The 27,249-nt window shown below is 35.0% G+C and overlaps 2 protein-coding genes across 4 annotated transcripts in view; one reads left to right on the top strand and one right to left on the bottom strand.

Annotated features, from left to right (window-relative positions):
• The window catches only part of LOC106068475 (pre-rRNA 2'-O-ribose RNA methyltransferase FTSJ3-like), a 34,578-nt gene extending 15,705 nt beyond the window's left edge, over nucleotides 1-18,873 (bottom strand). The window contains exons 1-2 of one of the 2 annotated variants that reach the window (XM_056005189.1): nucleotides 18,869-18,873; nucleotides 1,117-1,189 (exon numbers count right to left, since the gene is read on the bottom strand). In XM_056005189.1, coding sequence (XP_055861164.1) covers nucleotides 1,117-1,183 — 67 coding nt within the window. In that variant the 5' untranslated portion in view covers nucleotides 1,184-1,189; nucleotides 18,869-18,873. Of the gene's footprint in view, nucleotides 1-1,116; nucleotides 1,261-18,868 lie in introns of those variants that run through there. The other variant, XM_013227841.2, reaches the window with a different exon arrangement.
• On the top strand, nucleotides 1,468-27,246 carry LOC106056823 (eukaryotic translation initiation factor 3 subunit C-like). Of its 2 annotated transcripts, XM_056005186.1 has the most exons (24): nucleotides 1,468-1,577; nucleotides 4,263-4,404; nucleotides 5,188-5,253; nucleotides 6,057-6,133; nucleotides 7,643-7,755; nucleotides 8,102-8,227; nucleotides 8,658-8,706; nucleotides 12,481-12,569; nucleotides 12,822-12,943; nucleotides 13,050-13,191; nucleotides 14,722-14,984; nucleotides 15,199-15,298; nucleotides 16,348-16,460; nucleotides 16,628-16,751; nucleotides 16,961-16,996; nucleotides 17,318-17,515; nucleotides 17,788-17,913; nucleotides 21,405-21,558; nucleotides 21,878-22,071; nucleotides 22,181-22,384; nucleotides 22,680-22,839; nucleotides 23,415-23,435; nucleotides 25,989-26,048; nucleotides 26,809-27,246. In XM_056005186.1, exons 2-24 carry the CDS (start codon nucleotides 4,310-4,312, stop codon nucleotides 26,859-26,861), a joined length of 2,685 nt encoding a protein of 894 aa, XP_055861161.1. In that variant the 5' UTR covers nucleotides 1,468-1,577; nucleotides 4,263-4,309; the 3' UTR covers nucleotides 26,862-27,246. The 2 variants fall into 2 exon arrangements, with proteins under 2 accessions (XP_055861161.1, XP_055861163.1); XM_056005188.1 differs by lacking the exon at nucleotides 23,415-23,435.
• Nucleotides 27,247-27,249: the final 3 nt, after the last annotated feature.

The raw sequence follows: 27,249 nt of genomic DNA, 5'->3' as shown, positions 1-27,249 counted from the left end.
CCAGTGCAAAGCCCTCAGCCCACTGGATGACAAAATGGTCATCATCGAAACATGATGGACAAACTATAGAAATCAAGGCAATCCTATGCCAAACTGGGAGTCGACCCCATAGAAAGATGTGAAAGAGCGTCGCATGAGGTTTGCAGGACATGTTCTCTGACAAAATGATAGGGATGCAGCGGTCTTCCATTCTGCAAACATGTCCTGCCCATCGCAGCTGGGACTGCATCAGGATTGTGTGGATGCTTTGCAGACCCGCTCTTCGAAGGACTTCAGTAACTGCGATATCATTGCGATGACATCCTAGTACTTGGCGCCACACTTTCATGGAGGTCCTTAGAGCAGGTGAGAAGAGGCTTCAGACATTGCCAATGACAGAAAGGCGAGGGTCTAAGTCAGTAAGAATTGCACATTAGGTTTTTGAAATAAAACTTTTTAATAGCATGATAATGCACCGCAGATACCTCAGAATATGCATTTTGTTGGCTTTCAATACCGGAAAAATTGCTTGGCGGCGGGTCTCTGCCCAGCGCTGGAGGAGCTCCCAGTGCTCCTCCAGACCCCCTTACTGGTAAGGACGAGGAGTCTACAATTTTTCCACTAACTCTAGGAAGAACATATTCTAGAGTACAATAAACGTCTTCCGAAAGAATAAAGGGTCAGAATGTAATAAAGATTAGTTATGTAAACACACTCACACACATACATTTTTTTTTCATGCCAGAGGTGGGGGGGGGGGGAAATCCTGGTTACGCCCATGGAAAGTGGGAAAAGTAACACTCACTTGTCTGACTTTGGTTAATGTAAAAAAAATGTATATAAAAAATAGAAAATTAAAGATAACATTTTTTAAATACAACTAATACAAGAACTATGAGGTGTTCGTTAACACACCGAGAGTGTTCACTAAGTTAAAGTTACAACAAACAATTTAAATTGAATTTTCATTACTCAGATTTAAATCTATAGAATAGTATAAATACTATAATGTATAATAGATCTAGAATCTAGTGAGTAGTAAAGACTAAAGTAATAACAGTATTAACACCACACACAAATCAGTTTGAAGTCTAGATCTAGATAGGTTAATTAACTTAATTATTAAACAAAAAATACCTGTTTCCTTGGCTAAACGATAAAATTTATCTTTTCTTGCTTTTCCAACCTTTAATTTCTTGCCCATGTTGATATTAGTCTATTTCGACCACCTGGTTATGTTTCTTTGAAAATCAGTCTTAATACCGAGAAATAAATTGTTTGCCTGCTAATTAAATAATACAATTTAAATGGGAAACAGTCTATGTGATTATACTAATACACATATTAAATTTAAAATTATTTATGAAACATATTTTTAAAGATAAAAACAAATCTAGATTTGTATTATTTTTATAATTGACAGAAATAGACTCACATAGGCCTAGGTAAAAACAATGTAGCTCTAGTCACTAGCCTAGGTAAACTACGACCTTCATATATTTTCGGTAATTAGTCTAACTTAAACTAGAAGTGTTTTCCTAACACCTAGATTAGATGCTATTCACGTGCATAAAATAGTCTTATATTATACAAAACGGGTTCGTTTTATTATTGTAAACATTACATTTATTGCACAATTATGATAATCATACACACGACTTTGATCTAGAGCTTTCCTTTGTTACAGGTCTAGGTCTATAGATCCAAATCTTAGTTCTTTCAAGTCATGATTATTCACATATTGTCTGAGACAGTTTGTCCGGCATAGAATTAACTTAAGAATATCCTTTTATCGATAGTTTAGTCATTATTATATCATTATATGATTATTGAGTTGACATTTCAAGTCATTTGTTACATTATTGTTATTTTTTTTTAGATTTAGGATCTAGATCTCCTACCAGATCTACTATCTAGAATAATCTAGATCTAAATCTAAACTAGATATTTCTAGAATTATATTCTAGATTCTAGATCTATCAAGTATTACTTACTATTAGTTATTAGTGAAAAAGAAGAGCCAACTTGAATTTCATATTTAGAATCTATATTAATATTATAATTATTAATTATGTTATGATTCATTTTTCATATTAATAATAATTAACATTATTTACTATAAATATAATTATAATAATTATATTAATTATTCATAATGACATAATAAATAAATAATGATCATGATTATAATTCAAATGACGAAATAATCATATATTCTAGATTAATAATAATAATAATAATCTTTATTGTCCGTATGGAAATTTGTCTTAGACTTACAATTTGTGCATTACATAAAACAAAAAACATAACTATAAGAAACCGAAGTCCAAAGTGTACATTCACACCAGACTCACTCATAATTTACATGTGACAAAGTTTATATCAGATTGTTCCTATTATGTCCTATTTAATAATTTGATTGCCAGGGGAACAAAAGAGTGTTTGTGTCTGTTTGTCTTTGCTATCAAATAATCAGTGTCTTGTATCTCTTTTGTGATGGTAAAATTGAAAATCACAAAATCCTGACACAAAGGGTGATTTTTTATTTCGAGTATCTTGTTAGCTTTTTTATAGATGTTTGTCTCAAACAACTGCCCAAATGGGGTTTGTTTTTTTGCCAATAATTTTACCAGCAGCATTTAGGAATCTATAAACTATAAAGTTATAAAGTTTATTTTTAATGCTCAGATTGCCATACCAGGCAGTGCTATTGAAACTTAAAATATTGCAGATGTGAGCATGATAAAACATAGCCAAGGCCTTTTCGCTTATATTAAACGAGTAGTTTTCTTAGTAATCGTAATCTTTGTTGCCCTTTTTTGCTGATATAATGTAACAATATTATCATCTATTTTAGGTCTATTAACAATACAATCAATCTTATGGCATGAGACATTTTTCATTACATAAGCTAGATATATAAACTATAAACCTATATAGATCTATAGAGTAATTTATTTATATTCTGGACATTACATTAATCCTTTACAGCTTGGTGTTTTTGTGGTCATTAAATCTTTATTTTGATATTTAATATGAAACAATCGCACTGTATAATGTGCTTGTCCATTTTCCAATGATTCTGACCCAATTTCCTTTCTTTTAGCTGTCTTTTTATGTAAGAAAAAATAATTTCAAATTTGTAAGTCAGATTGTTTTTTTTTTCCTGCTACCAGGATGACTTTACCTCTTCACCTTTCCTACAGGCCTAGGGTTAAGACTATATTTTTTTGGTAGGATAAGTCTATGATAATGAGCCTGCCAACGTTTATTCTGTTTACATTTTTGGAACTGATTTATTTGACTCATAAGCCATGATAAGCCAAGTTGTTTGATTTCATAAAAAAAAAATTAATAGGGTGTTTGTATTAAATTACGATTTTCTTACCAAAATTTATTCCAAACAACCAGTTTTGGAAATCAATATTAATGATCTTAAAAATTTTATTTTGTTATAGAGAAAAAATGGGCAAATGTTTGGAGTGAGCTTGATACATTGAATGAAGTTGAATGTCTAGATCTAGACCTATTAGATCAAGATTTATATAGAGAGAATATAGAGGATTCATCTATTTAGGCAAGAATGGCCATCCTAGCCTGTACTAGACTACAAAAGATCATCTATATTAGAAATTTATTAAATGAATAAACCAACAAAAAAAAAACACAAACATTCAACACACATCTAATCATGCAAACATAAAATAAGTCTAAAAGTCAGTGTAGAAGTCACTATTCAAGTGATTTAATTTTGGTAGAAAAAGTGTGTTCAAATTTTTTTTTTTTTTTTTCATTTTTATGCATAATTTGAAAACATCTTTATGATTTCATGTGAGGGACTATGCCTGGGGATCTTAAAATTTAGTTAATATTAATATAGAATTTAAATCCTAAGCTTATTGATGCCAAAAAAAAAAGAGACTGTTTAGAATAAATTTTGGTGTTTGGAATCAAATGAATGTGAACAAATTTGTTTGAATTAAATGAAAACATATGGCCTCTTAGACCGTAAATATAACAACAATTATAGGTTAGGGGTACAAATATAAGTAGTCATCCTTATTCTCCTTAAACTAAAGAAGATACTTCATTTTCTTTTCTATGTCAAACCATTATCAAATAATGTGCTAAGTCAAACTTATTGGCCTATTGGTGTTTGAATAGCAGAAATTACTCTAGGTCTACTTTTAGATTTTAGATTCATTTGTGGAGTGAAGTTTTAGATTTTAGATTCATTTGTGGAGTGAAGTTTAAGTTCATGAGAGTGTTCTTTCTTTTCATAGATTACCAACAAGGATAAAATATTACTTTGGCTGACTGTTAGATTACCATGTCACGTTTTTTTAGAGCAGGCTCTGACAGCGAGAGTGAGTCAGAGTCCAGTGGTGATGAGATACAGGAAATACGTACAGCTGCACCCACAAGGTAGGTCTGTTTTAGCCACATTTTGTTAGAGAACAAGTTTTTTTTTTTCCAATAATCCAATTAAAATTAATAAAAAAACAACAACTTTAAAACCAGGGTTGCGGCTGCCTCTTGATTTTCCAGGAGCTTCTGGAAATCGGAAATTTATTATATTATTTTATTCTCTGTACTATATAGATATTAGATCTATATTATATTTAATTAGATTTAATCTAGATCTAGATAGTGCCCTAGATTGTCTTAGGCTCTTGATAAATTTTAAGTCTCTGCTAAATGTTGATAGTGTTATTATCAAGAACATGATTAGGTCTATTTTAATTTCACTTCAGAGCAGTTGTTGAAATCAGTAATGAGTAATTATAAAGATTTAAAATGTACTCAGTTAAATTCTAGATTTAGTCCAATTCTAAAACTATAATGATAATAGTACTTTTTAAGCCGAAATAAAAGAAAATATTATTATAACTATTTGTTGTCTTACAATCAATTCAAATTTCTAACTGGCTTTACTACTCATTTCTTCCCTTATGATTCAGACCTAGATTTTATAGATCCAATAGATATGGTAATGTTAAAAATAATTCATGAAGTAGAATTCCAATGGAATAGATAATTGGTAGTGTGTAAAATCTAGTTTTAAATTGTTCTTTTAAACGTTGGTTCTTATATTTATTACTAAATGTTAAGTTCATTTTTTTTTCCTGCTCCTGAAATCAAATATTTTCTGCTGGAAAACTTCTGAAGTACAAGTCTGAGATCTGTTATTTGAAAATTATATTTCAGGGCTTTGCAGATTAGTGATGATGAAGAGGAAACACGTCGTGTAGTTAGAAGTGAGAAAGATAAAAGGTAGGTAACTTTTAAAAAAAAATGTCATTCAACCAAAAATATCATTTTAAAATGAGATGCTGCCTTGACAGAGTTAAAAGTATATTTATTTTTACTTAGCTCACTTTTTTTTTTAAAGAACTACTTTACATGTAAAAATATTAAAGAGTTTTAAAACCGTTTGTAAGCCATACATAGCTGCTGTCCACTTTGCGCTGAAAGTTTGTCAGCACTATTTAGTAGTTCATTGGACTTGGACTTCATTGTTAGGGGCTTGGTGGCTGAGTAGTGCCAATAGTTAAGGGCTTGGTGGCTGAGTAGTGCCAATAGTTAGGGGCTTGGTGGCTGAGTAGTGCCAATAGTTAGGGGCTTGGTGGCTGAGTAGTGCCAATAGTTAGGGGCTTGGTGGCTGAGTAGTGCCAATAGTTAGGGGCTTGGTGGCTGAGTAGTGCCAATAGTTAGGGGCTTGGTGGCTGAGTAGTGCCAATAGTTAGGGGCTTGGTGGCTGAGTAGTGCCAATAGTTAGGGGCTTGGTGGCTGAGTAGTGCCTCCAGTTCATGTTAAAATCTTAGTGAGGCTTGTAATTTTGAATCTCAGAATTTTTAGGGTGCTCCTCAGTCCTCTATTCTACTCTATTGGGTAACTGACATTAGTTAGGTAAAGATGATCAGTTGTTGTGCTGGCCACATGACGCCTTTACATCCTCTGCCCCATAGATTGCAAAGTCTGAAAAGGGTTATTTTGCTTTTACTTGATAGCTGAATATATATATATTTATTTATTTATTTTTTTATGGAAAAGAAAATTATATTACTACATTTTAGGTTTGAAGAGATTCGAACTATCATCAAGCAGCTAAAAAATCATAAGAAAATTAAAGATTTTGCAAATGTTCTCACTGGTAAGTGATCATGGATTTAAGAGTTAACAAAAATATTTCTTCGTTTGATAGTTACCTAAATCACAAAAGGCAAAAAGTATGACAAAGAAACAAACTTGTATATTATCAATATCTGTTGTGTTTTTGTTGATACAGTGTATATTCAATCGGAACAATAATTATATTTTGAAAATAGATTTGGACAGATTTCTTGTCCTTTAAAGAATAAAATGAGTAAATTACACATAACATATCCACATGTTGAAATACAATATTGGAGTATATTTAAGCCAAACAGGTATTATAAATTAAACAAAGCAGCTCAACTGAAGTCCTCTTGTCACTAGGTTCTGTGCCTTATGTATATTACAAGCCTTGACATCACCAAATAAATTTCAAAACATTTTTAAGCTGGTTATATATAGGGCACAATTTTAGGGTGATGTGATAACTTCTTGAAGACGGTATCATTCTAGATAAATTTTCCCTATTAGGTTAACCTCTTTTCTCTTGCTATGATCTGTGATAGGCTGCTTACTTAAGAACGTGTAAGCAGGGAAAAAAATACCTAAAATAGAATTTTATAATGCATTATGCGACCTTGAGAGTTGGCCATAGTGTACGAAATGAACAACAGTTTTTCTAACAAATGACATCACAGTGGATGGCAAAAGCAACCTCGGTGTTGCCACCTTTGGTAGAATTTATGAGTAAGAAACAAAAAGAAAAATTGAAGTAGAGATTGTACAAGTACGCTTTTAAACTCTATGTCCTACTTCAGTCACGAAGCGATTATGGATCATCTCATGGAAATGAGATGAATGTCTGGGCATTAGCTGTGGTCGAAATGATGTTGCCCACACATCAGCTCCCCTCTCTTCACCCAGCTGTGGTATCCAAAGGAACAGCAATGTCGATACAGTTGGGGGTCAGCTGCGTCAGTTCTGCCAGGGTGTAGCACTGGATGCTGCAAACTGCCTTAGGGTCACCAGCTCCTGATTTTTCCTCAGGGTTGACTCCCGAAGCCCTTCCCATGATTGGGTATAGCTGCAAGGTAACAGAGGTTTGAATTCAGAGTTTTCCGTCTCCTAGGTGGGTAGCCAGCCATGGCTAATGAGCCCCTCCTGCCCGAAGCTTACTGGTTACGGTGCCAGTTACTCGCCTTTGCCCCTTCTTCTGCTAGTGAGAACAGTTCCACCGACTCAATTTCTGAGCCATGCGTGAAGGCCAGGAGTTGAACTTGTTGTGAGAGGCTATTTGAGGCGCATGCCATTAGGAAGCATTCTATAGGTAGTGGAGAGCTTACATCCATTACCACTTTCGGCAATGACAACCTTGCGGAACTCTTAAATATACAGTAAATACACATTCTTGTTTCAAGTATTTTGTCAATAGTAATAGCTAATAAAGTAAAACTGTCCTCCCTGAATGGCTTTGTTTTAATTAGTGGATTGAAATTTCTTCTAGAAATGTAAGAAAAAAAATTTTAATTACTGACTACTTTAGATTTTTTGTTTTTAAATTCAATAGATTTTGAAGGCTTAACAAAAGCTTTTGAGAAAGCCAGAAAAGTAGTTGACAAAGAAGGAGTACCTAAATTTTATATCCGGACCATTGTTGAGTTAGAGGACTTTATCAATGAGGTAAGAGCAATGAGCTTTTTTTTTTAATATGTTCACATATGTTGAGCTTTATTTTGTTATGAATTTGCAGTTTGTACAGCTTTGTGATTGTCCTTCAAACAAGTATCACATTAGTTTTTCCCATACTTTTATCTGGTAAACCTTTCAAGTCATGATTCTTGTGCACATCTTTAAACTTTTTAGTCTTTGTTACCATGTTACTCTGTCTAGTCATAAGAACTGTAACACAAATATTTTTTACATCAAATTTCATGTTATATAATTTTTTGTTACAGTCATAAGTTATGATTTTATTCTTTTTTTGATTTTGCTTTTGTATCCACTTTTTATTATATTTTTTTTTTAGTGCTGGGAAGATAGAGAATGGAGAAAAACTATCTCCAAAAACAACTCTAAAGGTCTTTCTTCTGTTCGGCAAAAAATAAAAAAGTACAACAGAGATTTTGAGACTGATATCAATTCTTTTAAAGCGGTTTGTATTTTTTTCTTTTCTAACATGTTAAATGTTTCCAAGCATATTAAATAACAGTTTGATAATATTGTATGATTCATTTAGACCTTTTCTTGCTTGAAAATTGATACCCTCTCACTGTAAGGATTTCCATGGATAAAAGAAGACCAAGGCACTTGACATTGTTAGTTAGATATAAATGTCTGGAAACCTTTGATAGTTAAAAAAATTTGTATTTATTAACCTTGTTGTTAATTAATGTATGTTAAACCATTAGGTATTGTATTATCTATTGATGACTTAGAAAATGTAATCATTATAGTTGTAAAAATTCTTTAATATCATTATCTAAATACATTTTGTTTTGCAATTTAAATTATAAATTATTATTTTTTGCTAAGACAGATGTGTACCTGATAACATTTTAATGGGTTTTTTTTTGTTCTCTCAGAATCCAGATGCCTTTGAAGATGAGGCTGAAGAAGAAGAGGAACCAAAAGGTAAACCTGTTAAATAAGTCATAAAAAATACATTAAAAAAAAACAACAACAGTTCTATCAAAATGTTAATGTGAGAAAAGATTGGCTCAAAACTTAAAGGTCTTGACACTCCATCTAAACAAATTGGCCTCAATTAATTCATATTGAAACAATAGAGGATAAGCTTCTTAATCTTTTTTTGTTTCTAAGTCATTGTTTTCTGTTTTTGTGCATACTTGAAATAAATAATTTTTAAGAACAAGCCATTGTATGAGCACACCTACAGATACTTGTTTAACAATTAGGAGTAGTACTGTTTTGATTGTATACACTTAGCTGCTAAATGTTTATTTATAAAAAAAACAAGTTTCAGTAGCCACTCTTGAGATTCTTCTTCTTCATCGTTCTCATTGTTATGTTGGAGTGTTCATATGACTAGACCAATACATGAGATGAACTGCGCAGTGGTTTCCAAATCAGAGAGCTCTCCATATAGTTTTCTTTCTATTGGGGTGATTTGGGGCCAATGTCTTATACGGGCCTCTTGGTAGAGAGAGCAGTTTTGGAGGACTTGGTTGGCATTTTCTGGTGATACTCCACATGGGCAGATTTCACTGGTTCCAATTTTGAGCTTCGGGAACATGTGTTGTCACATTCTGTTGTGTCCGGTCCTGAGTCGAAAGATTACACGTTGGTCTTGTCGGGATAGCTTATAGTAAGCATCATCTTTCTTGTGATTTGGATGGGAGCTCGTCCATTTCTCATTTATTTTATCTACAATTAATTTCTTCATTTCTTCTGGATAGAGTGCAGAGTTTACTTGTGAGTTTGTTCTCCCACTCAGCCTTCTCGTTTCCTGCTAGTTGTATGTGAGCTGGTATCCATTGAATAACAGTTTTTTTGCGGTTGTTGTTGAGCTTTGTAAGTGCTGATCTGAGGTTTTTAATATAAGGGGAGTTTTGCAAGCTTTGGAGGGTTGTTTTCGCGTCAGTTAGAAAGACAATCTGACTGTGAGGGGAACTTGGATGATTTGCTAACATGGTAGCAGCTAGTGCTAGTGCTTCCCTTTCTGTTCTGTGACTGTCAGAGAACTCTCCAGTTGCAATGGATTTTTCTAGTTTTCCTCCATCTGGCCATTTGATAAGTATTCCAGCTCCTCCATTTGTGGTGGCTTTATGGGATGAGCCATCCGTGTAAACTCTGATCCACTGATTGCTAGGGTAATTGGTATGTAGAAAACAGTTCACTATTTCCTTGAGCTCTGTTGGTCTGTAATCAGATTTTCTTTTTATGTTTTCAATATGGTCCCTTATAGTAGGAAGAGGGCTTTCGTCCCAGGGTGGAGATTCATTATAGTGTATCGAGGATTCCAGAGTAATTTTTTCAAGTTGGTGTTTCTTTTTTAGGTTTAGAGATTCCTGTATGAAATTGGTCCTTTTGAGACGTTTTTTTGTGCCAGTTTTGTGGATTTTTGTTCTAAGTGGGTGTCTCTCCAAGGTTTCCAATTTAGTGAATTGGGAAAGGATTTTTATTTCTCTTCTTTCATCCAGAGAGATCAGGGCAGCGGTTTCCTCCATAGCTCTTATGGGTGTTGTTTTGATTGCTCCTGTCATTATCTTTAGACCAATATTTTGAACCTTGTCTATTTTTCTTAGGTTGGTTTGGGCTGCTGAGCCCCATGCTGTGGCACCATATTCTAGTACAGGTCTTACATAACTGGTATAGGTCTTTTTCAGGATGTTGTGATTAGCTCCCCAATCTGTGCCAGCTAATTTTTTCAAGAGGGATAGTCTCTGGATGCCTTTACTCTGTGTTTTATCTATTTGGTTTTTCCAGGTTAGTCTCGGGTCATAGGTGACTCCAAGATAAGTAGGGCTGTCATTTTTTTCTAAAGCTTCCTTATCTAATGTTAATTTTATTGTTTGTTGTTTTGTTGACAGTGAGAATATGGTATATGTTGTCTTTTTTGTGTTAATGGACATGCCCCAGTCTTTGGACCAATTATTGAGTTTATCAAGAGCATCTTGTAATCGAAATTTCGATGTTCCTACATATTCTTCTGTGCTAATTAAGGCAAGGTCATCTGCATACATGCTGCTTTTAACTTTTTTTGGTAGGTTTTGATTTAGATCGTTTATGAATATTAGGAAAAGTGTTGGGGGATAGGACTCCTCCTTGGGGGACGCCATTTTTTATACCCACTGTGAGGCTTCTTTGTCCTTGCATGCAAACTAAGGCTTTTCTATTATTTAGGTATTCCTTTATCCAGTTGTACATTCTGTGGGATATGTGATGCTGGATTAGCTTGAGCAAGAGACCTTGTTCCCAGACTTTGTCAAATGCTTTTTCTAAGTCAACCCACACAATTGTTGTTGGTTTCTTTTCTTGAAAGCCATCTTCTATTTCTTGTGTGATGAAGGCAATTTGATCTTCTGTTGATCTGCCTTTTCTAAAGCCAGCCTGGGCTTCAGTGAGTAGGTTATTTGACTCAAGGATCCATGTCAGCCTTCTATTTATTACTCTTTCCATCAGTTTGCAAGTACAGCTAGTGAGGCTGATGGGACGGTAGCTATCCAGTTTATTTCTTGGTTTGCCATGCTTTAGTATAGGGATCATAATGGCTTTTTTCCAGATGTTTGGAATTCTGCCAGATTTCCAGCTAGCATTGAATAATTGTAGCAGTTTTCTTTTGGCTTGAGGACCCAAGTGAAGAAGCATGTCATTTGATATTTTGTCTGGGCCCGGGGCTTGTTTTGGTTTGAGGACTTTTAGGGATTCATCTAGTTCCTTCATTTTAAGATTAGTGGTCATTCCCAAGGAGTAAGCTGGATTGTTTTCTTTAATTTTATCTTAGATTTCTGAGTTTACATCTTTATTTCTACTTTCATTAATTTGTATTTGTCCTACGCTTTGGAAAAACTTAATGAATTCATTTGCTGCTTCTTGGCCTTTCAGGGGTTTGTTGTCCTTTTCTATTACTATAGGAGTTGTTCTGTTTTCTTCCTGGTTGAGACATTTGGCTATACGCCAGAGTTTGTGGCCATCTCTCTCTACGTTTAGTTGTTCTGTTTTTTCATGCCAACTTTTCCTCATGGCGGAAAGGTAATTTTTCCTGAAAACTGCGTAAGCTGTTTTTAGATTTATGTTATTTTCTACTGTGTTTCTGGCTTCAATAGTGGCATTGTGGAGTTGTTGAAGGTGATCAGACCAGTTGGGGATATAATCTTTTCTTGCTCCTCTAGGAATTGATTCTTTAGCTGTTAGGAGGATTGCTTTGGAGAAAGCTGAGAATGACTTATTAACCTGATTTGATTTGCAGTTTATTGAAGTTGTGTATAGGTCTGTGAGCTTTGAGAATAGGTGCCAGTTGGCTTTTTTGTAGTTCCATCTGGGGATGGTGGAGTTTTCTGATATTTTGAAGGAGGTATCGATACTGATCAATATGGGTCTGTGGTCACTGGTGGCTAGCTGGTCTGCAGCTTCTCTGGTGCACTTTTTGGATAAGTTGTCTGTTGCAAAGGCTAGATCTGGAGTGGTTGATGTTAGCCAGGCTCTTGAAAAAAAGGTTGGTTTGTCCTCAGGTTTATTAAGCAAGATAAGTCTGTTCTCTGCTTGCCATTCTTCAATTTCTTCTCCCCTGGCATTTAGGTCTGGGTATCCCCAGCTCTGAGAGTGACTATTCATATCTCCTAAGATTAGACAGTCTTCTTGGTCAGGTATTTGAGATTAAAGTTATACATTTCTATTGCATAAAAATCTAAGCTGCTTTTTTTAAATTTAATTTATACTTTTAAGAACTAGCAGATGATGAGAGTGAAGATGAAAAACCTAAACCGGTTGCTAAAAAGGTAGAAGAGAAGCCTTCTAAGCCAGTTAAAGCTGCTGTAAGTATTTCTTAGTGCAATTTTTTTTTATCTGGATATGTTTATATCAGTTTTGTTGGTATCAATTTTATGCTTCAATGTACTCTAATGCCTAGTCTGGGAAAAAATCTAGTTTGTATTGTCACATAATCAACTATTAGTTTCTTAAAGTTTAAGTACCCATAACAAAAAATGCCAGTGATAGCAGTTTTAAGCAATCTTTGCTAAAGAGTTTGAAGTATTTCATTTGGAAATTATGCATATCTGACTCAGGTCGAGGATGACGATGATGATGATGACAGTGACTGGGGGTCAGAGGACAGTGAAGAAAGCTCCTCTTCTGATGATGACATGCCTGCTGTTGGTAAACTGACTGCTGAATACTTTCTTAAGTCGTAAGTACTGATAATAAATACAGTGTTCTCATTTTGACTTTGCTATATCATAATAAACATTTGCACACAGTTTATATTTTTTGTATTAATTTTACAAACACTATAGGACCACTGAGCAGGAAGCCCAAAGGAGAGAGGAGAGAAAGAGAGAAAAACGTTTGAAAAAGGAAGAGAAAGAAGGCAAGAGGAAAGAAGATGATGAAAGTGGATGGACTGAGGTTACCAGTGGCCCACCAAGTGTACCAGTGGTGAGATTTGTTTTGGTCATTTATTTAATAATACTGGCATTATGGCTTACTTGACACTTACATACTAGTTTTTATTGATTTAAGTTTTGTTTTCAACATCTAATGTTTCTGTGTTTTTTTTTAAATTAAGATATTATCGCACATATAACCCATGGGTTATCAGACCTGCCTACCGTTATGCAAAATGCGTATTCGTTATGCAAAATCTCCCAAAAATGACTGCCGGTACGCAAATACGCATTTAACCCGTCGTGTTACGCATTTCGTATCCTTTTTTTTTCCCTTCTCTCTTGACTAGCTTACGAGCGGTCACGGAGGTCACGCTAAGCCGTCCTGTTGGGGATGGGGGGGGGGGGGCTGAAAAGGTGGGGGAACACATTGTGTCCAGATCTATACGTTGGTTGGTTCAATGCAATTAGATTTAGTCTAAAAATAAAGAACACTACAGTGAGGGAGTTGGAGGGTTGGTACTGTCAGTGAGCAGATATACCAACGTGACTTTTTTTTTTTTTTTTTTTTTTGTAAGTTCATTAATAGAAATTAATTATGTTGAATCCCTGATTCCAGTATTCATTTGTATAGAAAAAAATATCGAAGTGCTATCGATTCAAAACACATTGAGTGACATTGTAGATATCTAGTCTAGATCTAGATCTGGATTCTAGATCTAGAATCTAGATAACTTGTTATACAGGAATAGATCTAGCTAGAGTCTAGCTAGTCATTACGTTATGTCATGATTCTCTACATTACTCTACAATCTAGATCCAATTTAGTTGTAGTATGATTTAGATTGACTAGGTCTAGATCTAGATCGATAACATCTACTACCATCTAGTCTAGATCTAGACTAGATTCTTAGTCTTAGTATAGAATAGATCAAGGATGAAGGTAGGCCTATGAAAGTTTGGAGTAGACCTACGTTTGTAGCGGATCCATGGCATCAGTAACACTCTTGAGCCCAGATCTAGTGTAGATTATATTCATTATATAGACATAGATCCAGATCTAGTCTAGATATCATCGTATTGATCTAGATTTAGATTGTAGATCTAATCATGACATCTAGATCTAATATTATATATGTGACAAAATAGTGGATCGTGTAAGTGTTACGCATTCTGGTGCCAAAATACGCATTTTGACCATCAGCGTTACGCATTTGGACTTTTTTTGGTAGGCAGGTCTGGGTTATGCAAGATTTTACACTGGATTGACTTAGGAATTAGTGTAAGACGTAATAATCTTTTTTGAATTAACGTCTTTATATTTATAAGAATACTAATGATAGTACTTTATGTACTGGTAGTTTACGCCAAGTCATGCTTTGCACATGTGAGGTATATAAGGGTGTGGGTTGTACGGTTTTTAAAATGTCTTGAAATGTGTGCTGGGTATTTAAACGAAAATATGGTACTAAAATTGTAACTTCTACTTAGCATGTTACGCTGTAGAAATAGTTTTTTGTTAAAGATTTTTGTATTGAGATGAAGGTAATTGCTTATTGTTTGTATAATATTATTATTGAAGGAAAAGCCAAAAATGTTTGCAAAAGATCAGGAAATTACAGTGGAAGCTGTAGTGAAGAAACTGAACGAGATTATTGCCATGAGAGGCAAGAAAGGAACTGACAGATCAGTCATGATTGAAATGTTGCGTGAATTGAAGACGATCGCTGAAGCCAATAACCTGGGGAAGCCTGTTATGGTGAAAATATGCTTCAACATTATGGCTGCAATCTACGACTACAACCCCAACATAGCCACTTGTATGAAAAATGATATGTGGGAAAAGTTAGTACAATTTATATAATATTAATATCATAATATCATTGATGTTTTCCACTTATTTGGACAAAATAGACAAAAAAAAATATTAATGATAGCCTTGACTCCTGAAAACAATATGAACCCACATATTAAGAGAAAAGATGTAGGTACATTATTTTTTAGTTCCATTAACACATTTTTTGTCCTTCAAACAAAATTGTACTGTTGTATTCCTCAGCTCTTGTTTGCCTACCATTCAGGAATTATTGGACACTTTGGTTGAGAACAATGACATTGTTGTGGGTGAAAATATTCCTGAAGAGAGTGAACAGTTGGATGTAAGCTACTTATGTTTATGTCAGGGTTCTTAATTATATATATATGCTTCTGCTGCTATGCTCTGCTTGTCTCTTGTCTTGTTGTGTTTCTTAACTTGGTTCCTGTGGCTCACTAGGGGTTTCTTGAATATTAAATAATACTTGCTTGGTACTTTCTTGGTTACTCAATTATAATTCAATACTTGCTTAACTCAAATACGAACACTTAATATACATCAACTCTAACTCCTTATATTCACGAATATTGATAATACTTTAATACTTAATAAAGCACACAATTATATCACTCTTATGAAATACACAAAACACCAGTCCATCAACTTATAAATATATAAATGCTTAAATACCAGTCCAGGAAGTAAACGTCCAACCTTCCTGGACCGGGAGCAAGACCTTACTGACTAACACATTCTCTCGCACATTCAACGAAGACTTAATCACTCAGTTCACAACACGTGCAACACTTCGCATTCATAACAAGGGGATATAACAATCACACCAAAAACTAACATTCATTCTCGCCATACCTCTCCCTGACAGTTAAATTTGTAAAATGTGGGGATCTATTGGTTGGATACAATTTAAAACAAATATTGTCTAAACATTTCTGTGATGGGGTCAAATAAATGTAATAAGCTTTGATCTATCCTTAGTTCAGTAGAAACTTTAGTAGAATAACTTTCCTGTTAGTCATTTTAATCCTCAATACTTTTTTTTTTAATGAATACATGTCCAATTAGAATTAAGAGTAAACAAAATGTTTGATTTTCTCTGTCAGCTTTATACAAATGTTTCTTATACACAGTTTGACTTGCTACCTATTTATTTAGAACATGCAGATTCTCATTAAGATTCAGTATACTTGTACAATGTCAAGCCTCTCATCTCTAAATTGTTTTAAATAAAATAAAGCCGCCTATTTATTGCCCATAAGTTCTACAAGAATTTCAGACAAACTGAAAACTATGATATAACCTTGTTAAGTAAAATTAGGTTTCTCTTTGAAAAGAATGAATGCATCAATTCAACAACTTGTATTTATTTTCCAGAAATCTCCTTATCGTATCAGAGGCTGCATTCTGACAATGGTAGAAAGGTTGGATGAAGAATTCACCAAAATGCTTCAAGCCTGTGATGCTCATAGCACTGAATTTGTAGAGAGGTCTGTTTTTATTTAGGACTGTTTTTATTTGAATCAAGTTTAAATATTTGTTTATTTAATTGACTTTGTTTAATGAAACTTTAAACAAAACATTTGTCCCTACATTGATGCACTGTATAGTTTTTTGGGAAGGATTTAATCATGTATTAAAAATCTCTAATAACTAGGTTGAAGGATGAGCAGGCTATGTGTGATATAATTGACAAACTAGAGAAATACCTTGAGAAGATTGGAAACAGTGAGGAGATGTGTCGCATTTACCTGAGGAAGATTGAGCATCTCTACTATAAGGTACTGTTTGTGGAGGGCTTCTAAACAAGTTTTCTTGGTTTAAATTACAAAATGAAATAATATGTTAATGTAAAATGTACACACACTAAAATATTTTAGAAAGGAAGAAAACTAGTTAGAATAGGAGGTACCTGTTGACTGACAATGCTAGTAGTGTGTTGTACCAATAGTCTGCCTACTTAAGATACCTTTTATTTTTTTGTTACCAGTTTGATGCCTCCTCCTTTGATCTGAAAGGAAACAAAGTAAGTCATTTACAAGCATTACTTGAGTAGTGTCATGTATTTAGTTTCTTAGTTTGTCACCTTACAATGTGTCTTGAGTATTGTCATGTATTTAGTTTCTTAGTTTGTCAACTTACAATGTGTCTTGAGTAGTGTCATGTTGTATTTATTCTCTTAGAGTTTGTCACCTTACAATGTGTCTTGAGTAGTTTCATGTTGTATTTATTCTCTTAGAGTTTGTCAACTTACAATGTGTCTTGAGTAGTGTCATATTGTATTTATTCTCTTAGAGTTTGTCAACTTGCTTTGTGGATTTAAAAATGAAATGATTATTTTCTTCAGGAAAATGGTTCTGAGGCAGTTATGGATAAAATGTGTAAGTATATTTATGCTAAAGACAGCACAGATCGCTTGCGTACTAGGGCGATGTTGTGCCACATATATCACCACGCTCTCCATGATCGCTGGTACCAGGCTAGGGACCTGATGCTCATGTCACATCTTCAAGACAACATTCAGCATTCAGACGTTTCTACACAGGTTTGTTGCCCTTTCTCCTTTTTATTAGTGGAATTTGTTCTATAAATAAAATGTATTTTAAAATAAGTTATTATAAGTTTGCACACTGCTAATATATATATTATAATTACTCTCTGGTTATTTAGAAATTTGTTTGAAAGATTCTACATTTTACTTTTTATAAGTTTATAAAAAAGAACAAAATATGTAAAAGTTTAATAAACCTAGATCTGTATTGTCAGATTTTGTTTTGTGGTGAGTGATCTCAATATCATGTATTTATGTATCAACAGATTCTATACAATCGCACATTGGTTCAACTTGGACTTTGTGCATTCAGACAAGGTCACATTAGAGATGCCCACAATGCTCTTGTTGATATACAGAGCAGTAACAGAGCTAAGGAGTTGCTGGCACAGGTAGTTTTTTTTTAATTAAATACCTTTTCAAACTGTTTCCACAATCACTGTCCTCATGTTGATTGGTATTGCAAATGTGAACCTAATTTAAAACATATAAATAAATATTAAAATAAATATATTTTTCAGGGTACTTATGGTAGGGAAATATTACAACATTGTATACAAAATAACAATTCTGAAGCATTAAAAAAGAAAACATGTTTTTTTAAAAGAATTTTAAAGCTTCGTTTATTTGAAAATAAAATATCAAATTGTGGGATATTTTCTAATCATTTGAACTGATTTAGTGTGTTGAAACATTCACATATCAACTGCACAATTTGACACCAGTTGTGTTCATCATCATCATCATCAAACTCCATTAGAGTGAGGGCTTGAGAGGCTCAAATCCTCTCTTGCAAAAGCCCTGGACAGAAACCCTGCTGTCTTGCGTAGTGCATGAATGTCGCCATACAGGTCGAGAATTTTGGGTTTCCCAGACCTGTCGAGACGGAGATCAGCAAGTCTGGGGCAGTCAAACAGAATATGAGGCACGGTTTCCTCTTCTTCCCCGCAGCGAGGGCACCATGAATCGAAATTTGGCCATAGCCAAGAGAAATATGAGCCAACAGGACAGTGGCCTGTCCTGCACTGTGCTATAATAGCTTGCTCAGGCCTGGACAGCCTCCACCACGGGGAAGTGCGGTCAGGGCGCCTCATGCGCTCCCAGACTCCACGGGCTTTTTGGGACTTGTCCCAGCACTCAAACCACTTTTCCATTTCTGTTTTTTGTATTATAGCCAGGGCTTGATGAAAGCTTACAGCCTGAAACAGTGGGTGGAATTTGCCCTCCCTGGTGGGCCAAAGAGTCTGCGATTGTGTTGCCAGTCACACCTATGTGACTCGGTACCCACTGCATTATTACAGGGGTGCCATAGCGTTGTTTGATGTTATGTGAAGCCATGATGACAGTGTTGATATTAGGGGGCCATGGTCCGGGGCTTTGCAAAGCATGTAGTACAGATTTTGAGTCAGTGACCACAACAATCTGTGTTGCCCTCAAATGTCCCTTGCCGAGTTGAGAGTCAATGACTTTTAAGGCTTCACAGACTGCCATGGTCTCTGCATCAAAACTGCAAACACTACCACATGGTCCAAAGATTTTGACTGTGTGAGAGCCAAGAAAGTCGATGTAGGCTCCATAGCCTGCTCTTCCAGAATCTATTGATGCCGATCCATCAGTGTATGCAAAAATAGCACTGGGCTTGAAGGTATTAATGGTCTCCAGAGCTAGGATTTGAAGGTCGATAGATGAACGGCTTTGCTTAGTGGCATTAGGGTCTACTAATTTCAAGCGTATGTCTGGGGTTGTTGGGCGACACCAAGGGGGAAAGGGATGAAAGCGTTGAATGTTTTGTCGGTTGGTGGAGAGGCCAGCTTCATCAGATAGTCTAGTGGCATGATGCATAAAAGACTGCATCTGGATACGTCTTCTGCATCTCCAACCATCCACTAGTTTTCTAGCTGGGAGGTATTCATCCAGCCTTTTATACCGCTCATAGCAGGTCAGTAGCAGGTCAGTACTGACCTTTCCCTCCTAAGGGTTAGTGGAGCTATATTAGCCATTATTTCAGCCGCATTCACTGGACTTGTCCTAAAGGTTCCACAGACAAATCTTAGTGCTTGGGACTGTATTTTATCAAGTTGTTCAAGAGCAGTCCTAGAGCCATAAATTTGCACAGGTAGGCTGTAGTCTATCTGTGATCGGACTGCTCCTAAATACAGGGATCGGAGCATGTCTGCTCGGGCTCCCCACTTCGTGGATGCCAGCTTCCGCACAATGCAAAGTTTCCCTGAGGCCTTTCTTACAACATCCTGGATGTGCTCACACATTTTTAGTTTGCGATCTAAAGTTACACCAAGGTACTTGGGTAGCTTTTCCATGCTGAGAGCCACTCCGTTGAGGGAGAGCTGGAAAGGTTGCCCGAGAATGCCAGTCCCGAGCGTGAACAGAGAATAGACCGTCTTGGAGGTGTTTATTTCTAGCCTCCATTTTTGTGTGTATGAGCAGAGCGTATGGAGGTCTTCTTGTAGCACTTTTTGTATAGAGGTTGCGCTCCTTCCGGATTTCCAAAGGACAATATCATCAGCATATAGCAGCTTTTGGCATTTTAGCTGAGCCGGTAGGTCATTTATGAAGGCCGTGAAAAGGGCACATGACAGGACGGAGCCCTGGGGGAGGCCGTGCTCGAGGGTCATTTCCCCTGAGACTTCTCCGTACATCCTTGTTCTTATTGTACGCTCTTGTAGGAAGTCTCTAATCCAGTAATATATCCGTCCCCGCACCCCCACGGCTCTTATCTTATGAAGCAAACCAGGCCGCCATACTTTATCATATGCCTGTTTTAAGTCAATGAAGACTGCGTATGTGCTTTCGGTCCTTTGGAATCCATCTGCTACGCTCTGCACAAAGATGTTGACTTGGTCTATAGCGGACATTCCAGCCCTGAAACCAGCCTGTTCTGGAGCTATAAGACGGGCACTCTCAAGGTACCAAACCAGACGCTCATTTACCATTTTTTCAGCCATCTTTCCCACACAAGATGTGAGTGAGATGGGCCTGTAGCCCTCAGCAGTGGAAGCATCTTTTCCCTTTTTTGGTATAGGAATAATGGTGGCACGTTTCCAGGCCCTGGGCAGATGACCATCTGCCCAGGTTCTATTTACGAATGCCAAGAGCACGGCCCTTCCTTTCCCCCCTACATGTTTAAGCATTTCGGGGGTAATACCATCCGGCCCGGGAGCCTTTTTAAGCTGGCATTTCCTTATGGCAGCATTAAGCTCGCCTATCGAGAATGGGGAGTTCATCGTTCCCTCAGCACTTTCGGTCTGTGGTTCCTTTCGGTCTTTTTTTTTCATCAGCTTTGCAAGCTTTATCAATGGCTTTGGACATTGGGGACTTCTTGGCAGCCTTGTTGATCTTGGCAAAATATTTGTTCAACAAGGTGGCAATTTTCTTTTTCGATGAAATGGTTACCCCACTCGGTGAAGATAATGGGGTTGCTGTTTTCGTACGCCCAGCATTTTCGAGATTTCTCAGAAGACTCCAAGCCTTAGAGCTATCCCTTAGGTTTAACCTTGCACAGGTGTTGGTCCAACGTTCTCGTTTTTCCCTGTTAACAGACGTTTTGACTAGTAGGCTGAGTCTGTTGTATTTCTGCCTGAGTGTTGGATTGTTTGGGTTCTTTTGGACCTTTTTGTATGCCCTTCTCCGAGCCATAACAAGTTTGTTGATTTCAGCCGTCCAAAAGTTTTTGAATTTTTTACAAGGGTAAGTTCGAGGAATAAACTTTTTAGCCATGCCCAGGATAGCTGTTGTTATTTGACGGTACACAAGGTCGACAGAGCTAGACTCTACTCTACTCTACCAGTTGTGTTAGCTGTTGTCATAGTTTGTGTTTCAGTTTAGTTTTGATTGTTCTGAACCAAAGGCTCTAATAATTTTTTAGGGTCTTGTTCCACAAAGACAACACGAACGCTCACCCGAGCAAGAAAAGATTGAGAAAAGACGTCTTCTGCCATACCACAAACACATTAATCTAGAATTATTGGAGTGTGTGTATCTTGTCTCTGCTATGCTTTTGGAGATACCTTATATGGCTGGTAAGAGTCACTATTTGTATCTTCTGTGAGTGATAGAAGTCACTGATGCACCTTATATAATTAATACTGTAACTATAGTATTTTTCTTTATACTTAGAATAAAATCATTGAAGATGTAATATTTATTTGAATTTACAAATCCAGTTAATGCTTGCAATCAAGGATAAGTTCTATATAACCAAAGTGGAAGTAAGCCCAAAAAAAACAACTACTACTGTTTGTCAGAAAATTGGACTATATTTTTATTATCTCTACAACTATTTCATATTTAGAATAATGTGTTATAAGACAGACTATAATTTGATTATTCAATGATTAGCCCATGAGCTGGATGTCAGAAAGAGAATGATTAGCAAAAACTTTCACCATGTCTTGAAGATGAGTGAGAGACAAACCCTGACTGGTCCCCCAGAGAGTATGAGAGAACATGTTGTAGCTGCAAGTAAAGCCATGAAAAATGGAGATTGGAAAAAATGCAGAGACTACATCATCAATGAAAAAATGAACGCAAAGGCAAGCCTTTCAATATAGAATTAAAATAACTTTTAAGAAAACGACTTATTGGTTTGTATTTTAACTTGTGTTACCGGTATCAATATTTGTTTTCCTCTCACTGATGCAGGTGTGGGATCTTTTCTTTCAAGCTGACAAAGTTAGGGATATGATTAGTGCTAAGATTCAGGAAGAGTCTTTGCGTACTTACTTATTCCGTTATTCTTCTCTGTATGACTCATTGAGTCTAGAGAGTCTGGCTGCCATGTTTCAAATTGAGTCTACTTTAGCACATGCAACCATCAGCAAAATGATCATCAATGAAGAGCTGATGGTAAGTAGTTTATATCTGCATAGCATTACTGTCTCTTGGTTAAGTTGAAATGATTTTTTTCTTACTTTGGATAAGAATCTTTAACTACTTTTTTTTTTGACTGTCAGGTTTAATTGAACTTATAGTTATGAATAATTCTATCATATAGACAAGCTCCTAAAGCAAAATAGCACTCAAGAGATGCATATGGAAAGAACAATGAGTTCTTGGTTTGTTATTATATAGAGATTGTATACTAACTTCTTTTGTTAATTTTGATGTCCTAGTTGCTATATCAAATGTATTTGTGTTGCAGGCATCGCTTGATGAGCCCACCCAGATTGTTGTGATGCACCGCACTGAGCCAACTCGCCTTCAATCTCTAGCACTTCAGCTGTCAGAAAAAGTTGGCTCCCTAGTAGAAAACAATGAAAGGATTATGGAAATCAAACAAGGCAACTTCTTTTTCAACAAAAGTAAGAGATTTATTTTTAGTAATACATATAGTTTGTAGTTTGTTTCTTTTTGCACTAAATCTTGGGGTGCTCAAGCATAACACTCAACTGAAGTGTATAGGGTGTTACCTAAAGAATATATTCAACTTTAGTGTGTTGGGTGTTACCTAGAGAATACATTCAACTGATGTGTATTGGGTGTTACTTAGAGAATATATTAAAGTGAAGGGTATAGGGTGTTGCCTAGAGAAGAAAAAAGTAGTGTTTTTTTTTTGACATAGTAAAATGCAAGAGATATTTAAACAAAACGTCAGGTGTTGAAATTAATGAAAGGGCCATTCATATGTTGGCCTCTTGTTAAGTTTATGTAGTGTTAAAAGAAGCTACTATTCACAAGTTTATTATGATAAACAAACTAAAGAATTGTTGAACTAGTTGTTATATGTTTTTGACTTAGTTATTCATTATATTAGCGTGCGTGTGTTTGGATTGAACGTTACAATTTTTACTAATAATTTTATATACTCACTGCTTAATTGAATTAATTAGTGAAGTTGTTTTTTTTAAATTAATGTATGCTGTATATTTTAACAAAGGCCATCCAGGGACAAAGCCTGGTAAAATTTCCTTCTTCCATTCTTGCTTCACTTCACACAGTTTTCTAACAGTGTCATTCTCACAGCTCATGTCATTGAAATAAAGCAACAACACTATACAGCCATCCCATTGTAACTACTTTGGTTTTGGGCTTTTTTCTAACTTTGATCTTTTGTTCAGATGCTGGTGTTAAGTATTTCTCAATCTACAATGAGCTCACACTTTGTCAAGTTTTATATTATTTGCATTATTATTTATGGAGAAGTTTATTTTATTTTATTTTTTGTTAATCTTGAATAAGTTATGTTATTGGGGGGGGGGGGGGGGGGGGGGTTCTGAATTATAATATTTAGGAACTACTTATGCAATGAAATTGTGATGATAGCCCACAATTAGCTAGAAAAAAAAACAGCAAAATAATTTTTAGTTTAGGTCTAAGTATTTTTATTGCTTATGTTTTATAGTAGATGCACCAATTGATATTAATTTAGAATGAACATGGTCCAAACATATGGTCTAAAGTATTTTCCAACTTATTTACAATTGACCTTGTTGTTTTATATTTTAAAGAACACTACTCAGTTTGAGAAGATATCAGTTTCTCTATCGCTATTCATCAACTTAAAAAACTAGATCTTAGAATGATTGAGATGGAATATAAAAAATCCTTTCACTTGGAATTGTTTTTAAAAACTGCTTGCTGATAATTTCCCTCAACACTTGCTTTGTTCTTTGTATTGATGAAAGTAAGCTATGCAACACATTTTTTCCATGCGGTACCTGCCATAAAGTACAAGTTTTATTGCCACAAAATGACAATAATTGACATGCAACATGGATGGCTGCCTGGTTGTGCGGTTTGCACGCTGGACTGTCGTTTGGATTTATCGATGGTCCCATGTTCAAACCCTGCCCGCTCCCATCTCCCGGTCGTCCTGCAGGAAGTTTGGATTAGGAAGTAAACTATCTTCAACTCTGAAGGAACATCCGAAACATGTTATAATGCCTGAAAAACTGCTCATTCTAGAATGTATATTGCTGGGGTTTAGTACTAGACATTTGGTCACTGTGATCCAACAATAGGCAGATGTGTGCCCCCCCCCCCCCCCCAATTTAACTACAGTTTAAACATGATCATAATGCATAGCATTTGAACTTCATATCAATTTTCATTACCACTAGTTAGTAGCCCATTTTATTTTCTATAGGTTTTAAGTCATTCTTTTTTATTGAAATTTTATTCTTCAAACAGCAAAGCTTAGATTCTGCAGTGCTAAAAAGTACAAAAATAACCCTATACCTTTTAAAAAACAAATCCTAAGAACACTTCCTTTATTTTGTACAAAGAATACACCTAAAAGCTAAGCTATATATCATTTTTTCTGCCATTAATGAAAATCTCTAATAGCATATACATTTAAGGGTTAAATAAGTCTTTGCTATTCTTTTTGAAATGCCAGTTTACTGTTTACAAATTGGGAGGTTGTAATCATAAAATAATTATTCCTATTTTCATGAACTCCAAATTGTCATTAATAAAGTTAAAAATAATATTTTCCAATCAAATAATTAAATGCAACATTATTTCGAATTAATTGAAACAGTTTCCCTTTTTTAAAGTAGATTTTAAACTGATTTCACTTTGCATCAATCAATATCATATCAGATACATTTTTTTTTTCACTGTGTACTTTATTCTAATCAGAGATTGGTTCTGTCAACTTGCATAACTAACCCCTTTTATGTGTGTGTATGTGTACATGGCCATCATTCTATTTTATCAGTGAAGCAGACATACAATTGTAAAACTTAAAAAAAAACAACTAGAGGGTAGATCAACTTTAGAACATCTGTACTTTTATTTTATATTAGACAAACATTGGAATCTGTTAACTCCATTTAAACATTCTGTTGAGGTTTGGAACTAAAATGGTCTGCCATGGCTCTGTATAAAGGCAAATGTTTGTTAAAAAAGAAAATTACCCTATGAGTAGTGTTTCTGATGAATATGGTATTATTATATCATTAGGTAATCTTGTTACTATTATCTATAAATAATAATGATGAAGACATACTCCTCTACAGTCTGGTCTCTATTATGAAACATAAACAAGAAACTAGATCTAATAAAAAGTTTAGTAAATTAATAATTGAAATTCTTGAAATTTATCACTTTTAACATGATGCCACACTTCTTGAGACTATTTTTTGGACATGTTTTTGTTTTCTTTTCCCTCTTGCTTTCCAACAGGATACGGTAATACTGGTTGTGTGTGTGTGATTGTGTGTTTTTTTATTTTTACATTCATGTTTGATTCAATTAAATTGCTACATTACATTGGTTTAAAAAAATAGTCATCTTTGTTGGCAGCTTTTCTGTTGTTTTTTTTTTTTGCTGTATCAGTAATTCATCTTTTTATTTTATTTTGTGTTACAGCTTTATTAAAAAAAAAGTTTTGTTATTTTAATGTGACAGTGTTAATAAGTAGAAATTTATATTAATTTAGATCTGCTAATAGTGTAGAATTCACAACCTGTCAATTATTTTTCTCATTTAATTTGTGTTTGTCTAGATCAAAGAGAGGGCTATCAAAACCCACACCAGCATCAGCAGCAATCACAGCAGCAGTGGGGTATGTACCCAGTACAGTGTAGAACATAGAAACTGACTGAAGCCAGTAGATAGAGTTAAAAATCACATAGAAGGTTTTCATAGTATCTTTTTTTTTACACCCATTTAACTATCCCTATGAAAGCCCATGAAAGATCTTGGCTTGCTTTAACACATCTATCCATTCAAATCTCTCCTGAGCTATTAATCTCCATGACCGAATTCTGAGTGTTTCACATCATCAAGCCATTTTATTCATTGTCTTTGAGTCTCCTGTCTTGAGTTTTGGCCCCTCTGTTCTCAGGCATCCCCAATGTTACCTCATTTTTTAAAACCCTTTTTCCCTCAAGTCCCAATTCCTCTAACTATCCTATGACAATCTGTATCAGGTAAGGTGTACAAGACTGATATATGGGGCTGGTGGTTTGAATATTTTATTCTTCAGAATGATCAAGTCATCAAAAAATACTTAGTTTTAATGAGGCATCATCTAGTTCTGTAAATGTTCTCATGATGTCAATAGTGTAATTTTTGGTACCTCATTGTATATCCTTTCCAGGAGGCTTCTATTGTACATTTCAACTACATTGATAAATGTAATGTTAAAAAAAATCTCTTACACATAATAAGCAAAATGTATTATTTCCATATTTAAATTGAACATACCTATCATTTGTATTTTTTTAAATAGTAAATCCTTTACTAAGTTGTAGGTGTTGCTCCTGCTGCATATTGTTTGATATTTAAAAACAAACCTTGAACACCTTTGATTAATTTGTCAGGTAACCGCAATCGCCAACAGAGGAATAACCCACAGCAGCAAAGAGCCTATTAGGCCAAGGCCATGGGGACAGCATCATGTGACATTGCAATCAGGCCCTGGTGCATCTGAGTATTGACCAGTTTCAGCAAGTTTCTGTCTTGAAAGCACTTTTATGTTGATAAGATATAATTATTTTAATTTAATCTGTGTATATTTCTGGATGGGATTTTCATCTGATGTTTCTATTTGGTATTGGAAAAATAGTCATTTTAATTCAATTACATACATATTGAACATTGTAGTAGAGTGAAATTTTTTTAAAATCTAATTTGAAAAATCTAATTGCCCTTAAGACTTGATTTAGTAATGTCTGTACTGTGTAAAGTAATTGCATTTGAAGAGTTCGGAGAGATATGCACAGGTTACAACATGGTTAAATAAAGAAAAACAAAATGAAGAC

This window comes from Biomphalaria glabrata, chromosome 12 (genome assembly GCF_947242115.1).
Source record: "Biomphalaria glabrata chromosome 12, xgBioGlab47.1, whole genome shotgun sequence".
In the NCBI taxonomy this organism is placed as follows: Eukaryota; Metazoa; Mollusca; class Gastropoda; family Planorbidae; genus Biomphalaria; species Biomphalaria glabrata.
Note: the sequence above shows the minus strand (reverse complement) of the source record. Positions and strands in the feature narration are given on the sequence as shown.

Bases quoted from the DNA above. Each gene is read 5' to 3' on its own strand.
- LOC106056823 (XM_056005186.1), top strand. From the start codon at position 4,310: ATGTCACGTTTTTTTAGAGCAGGCTCTGACAGCGAGAGTGAGTCAGAG. The intron at 8,228-8,657 runs GTTTGTATTTTT...TTGTTCTCTCAG, and splicing joins ATATCAATTCTTTTAAAGCG to AATCCAGATGCCTTTGAAGA. The intron at 13,192-14,721 runs GTGAGATTTGTT...TTATTATTGAAG, and splicing joins GCCCACCAAGTGTACCAGTG to GAAAAGCCAAAAATGTTTGC.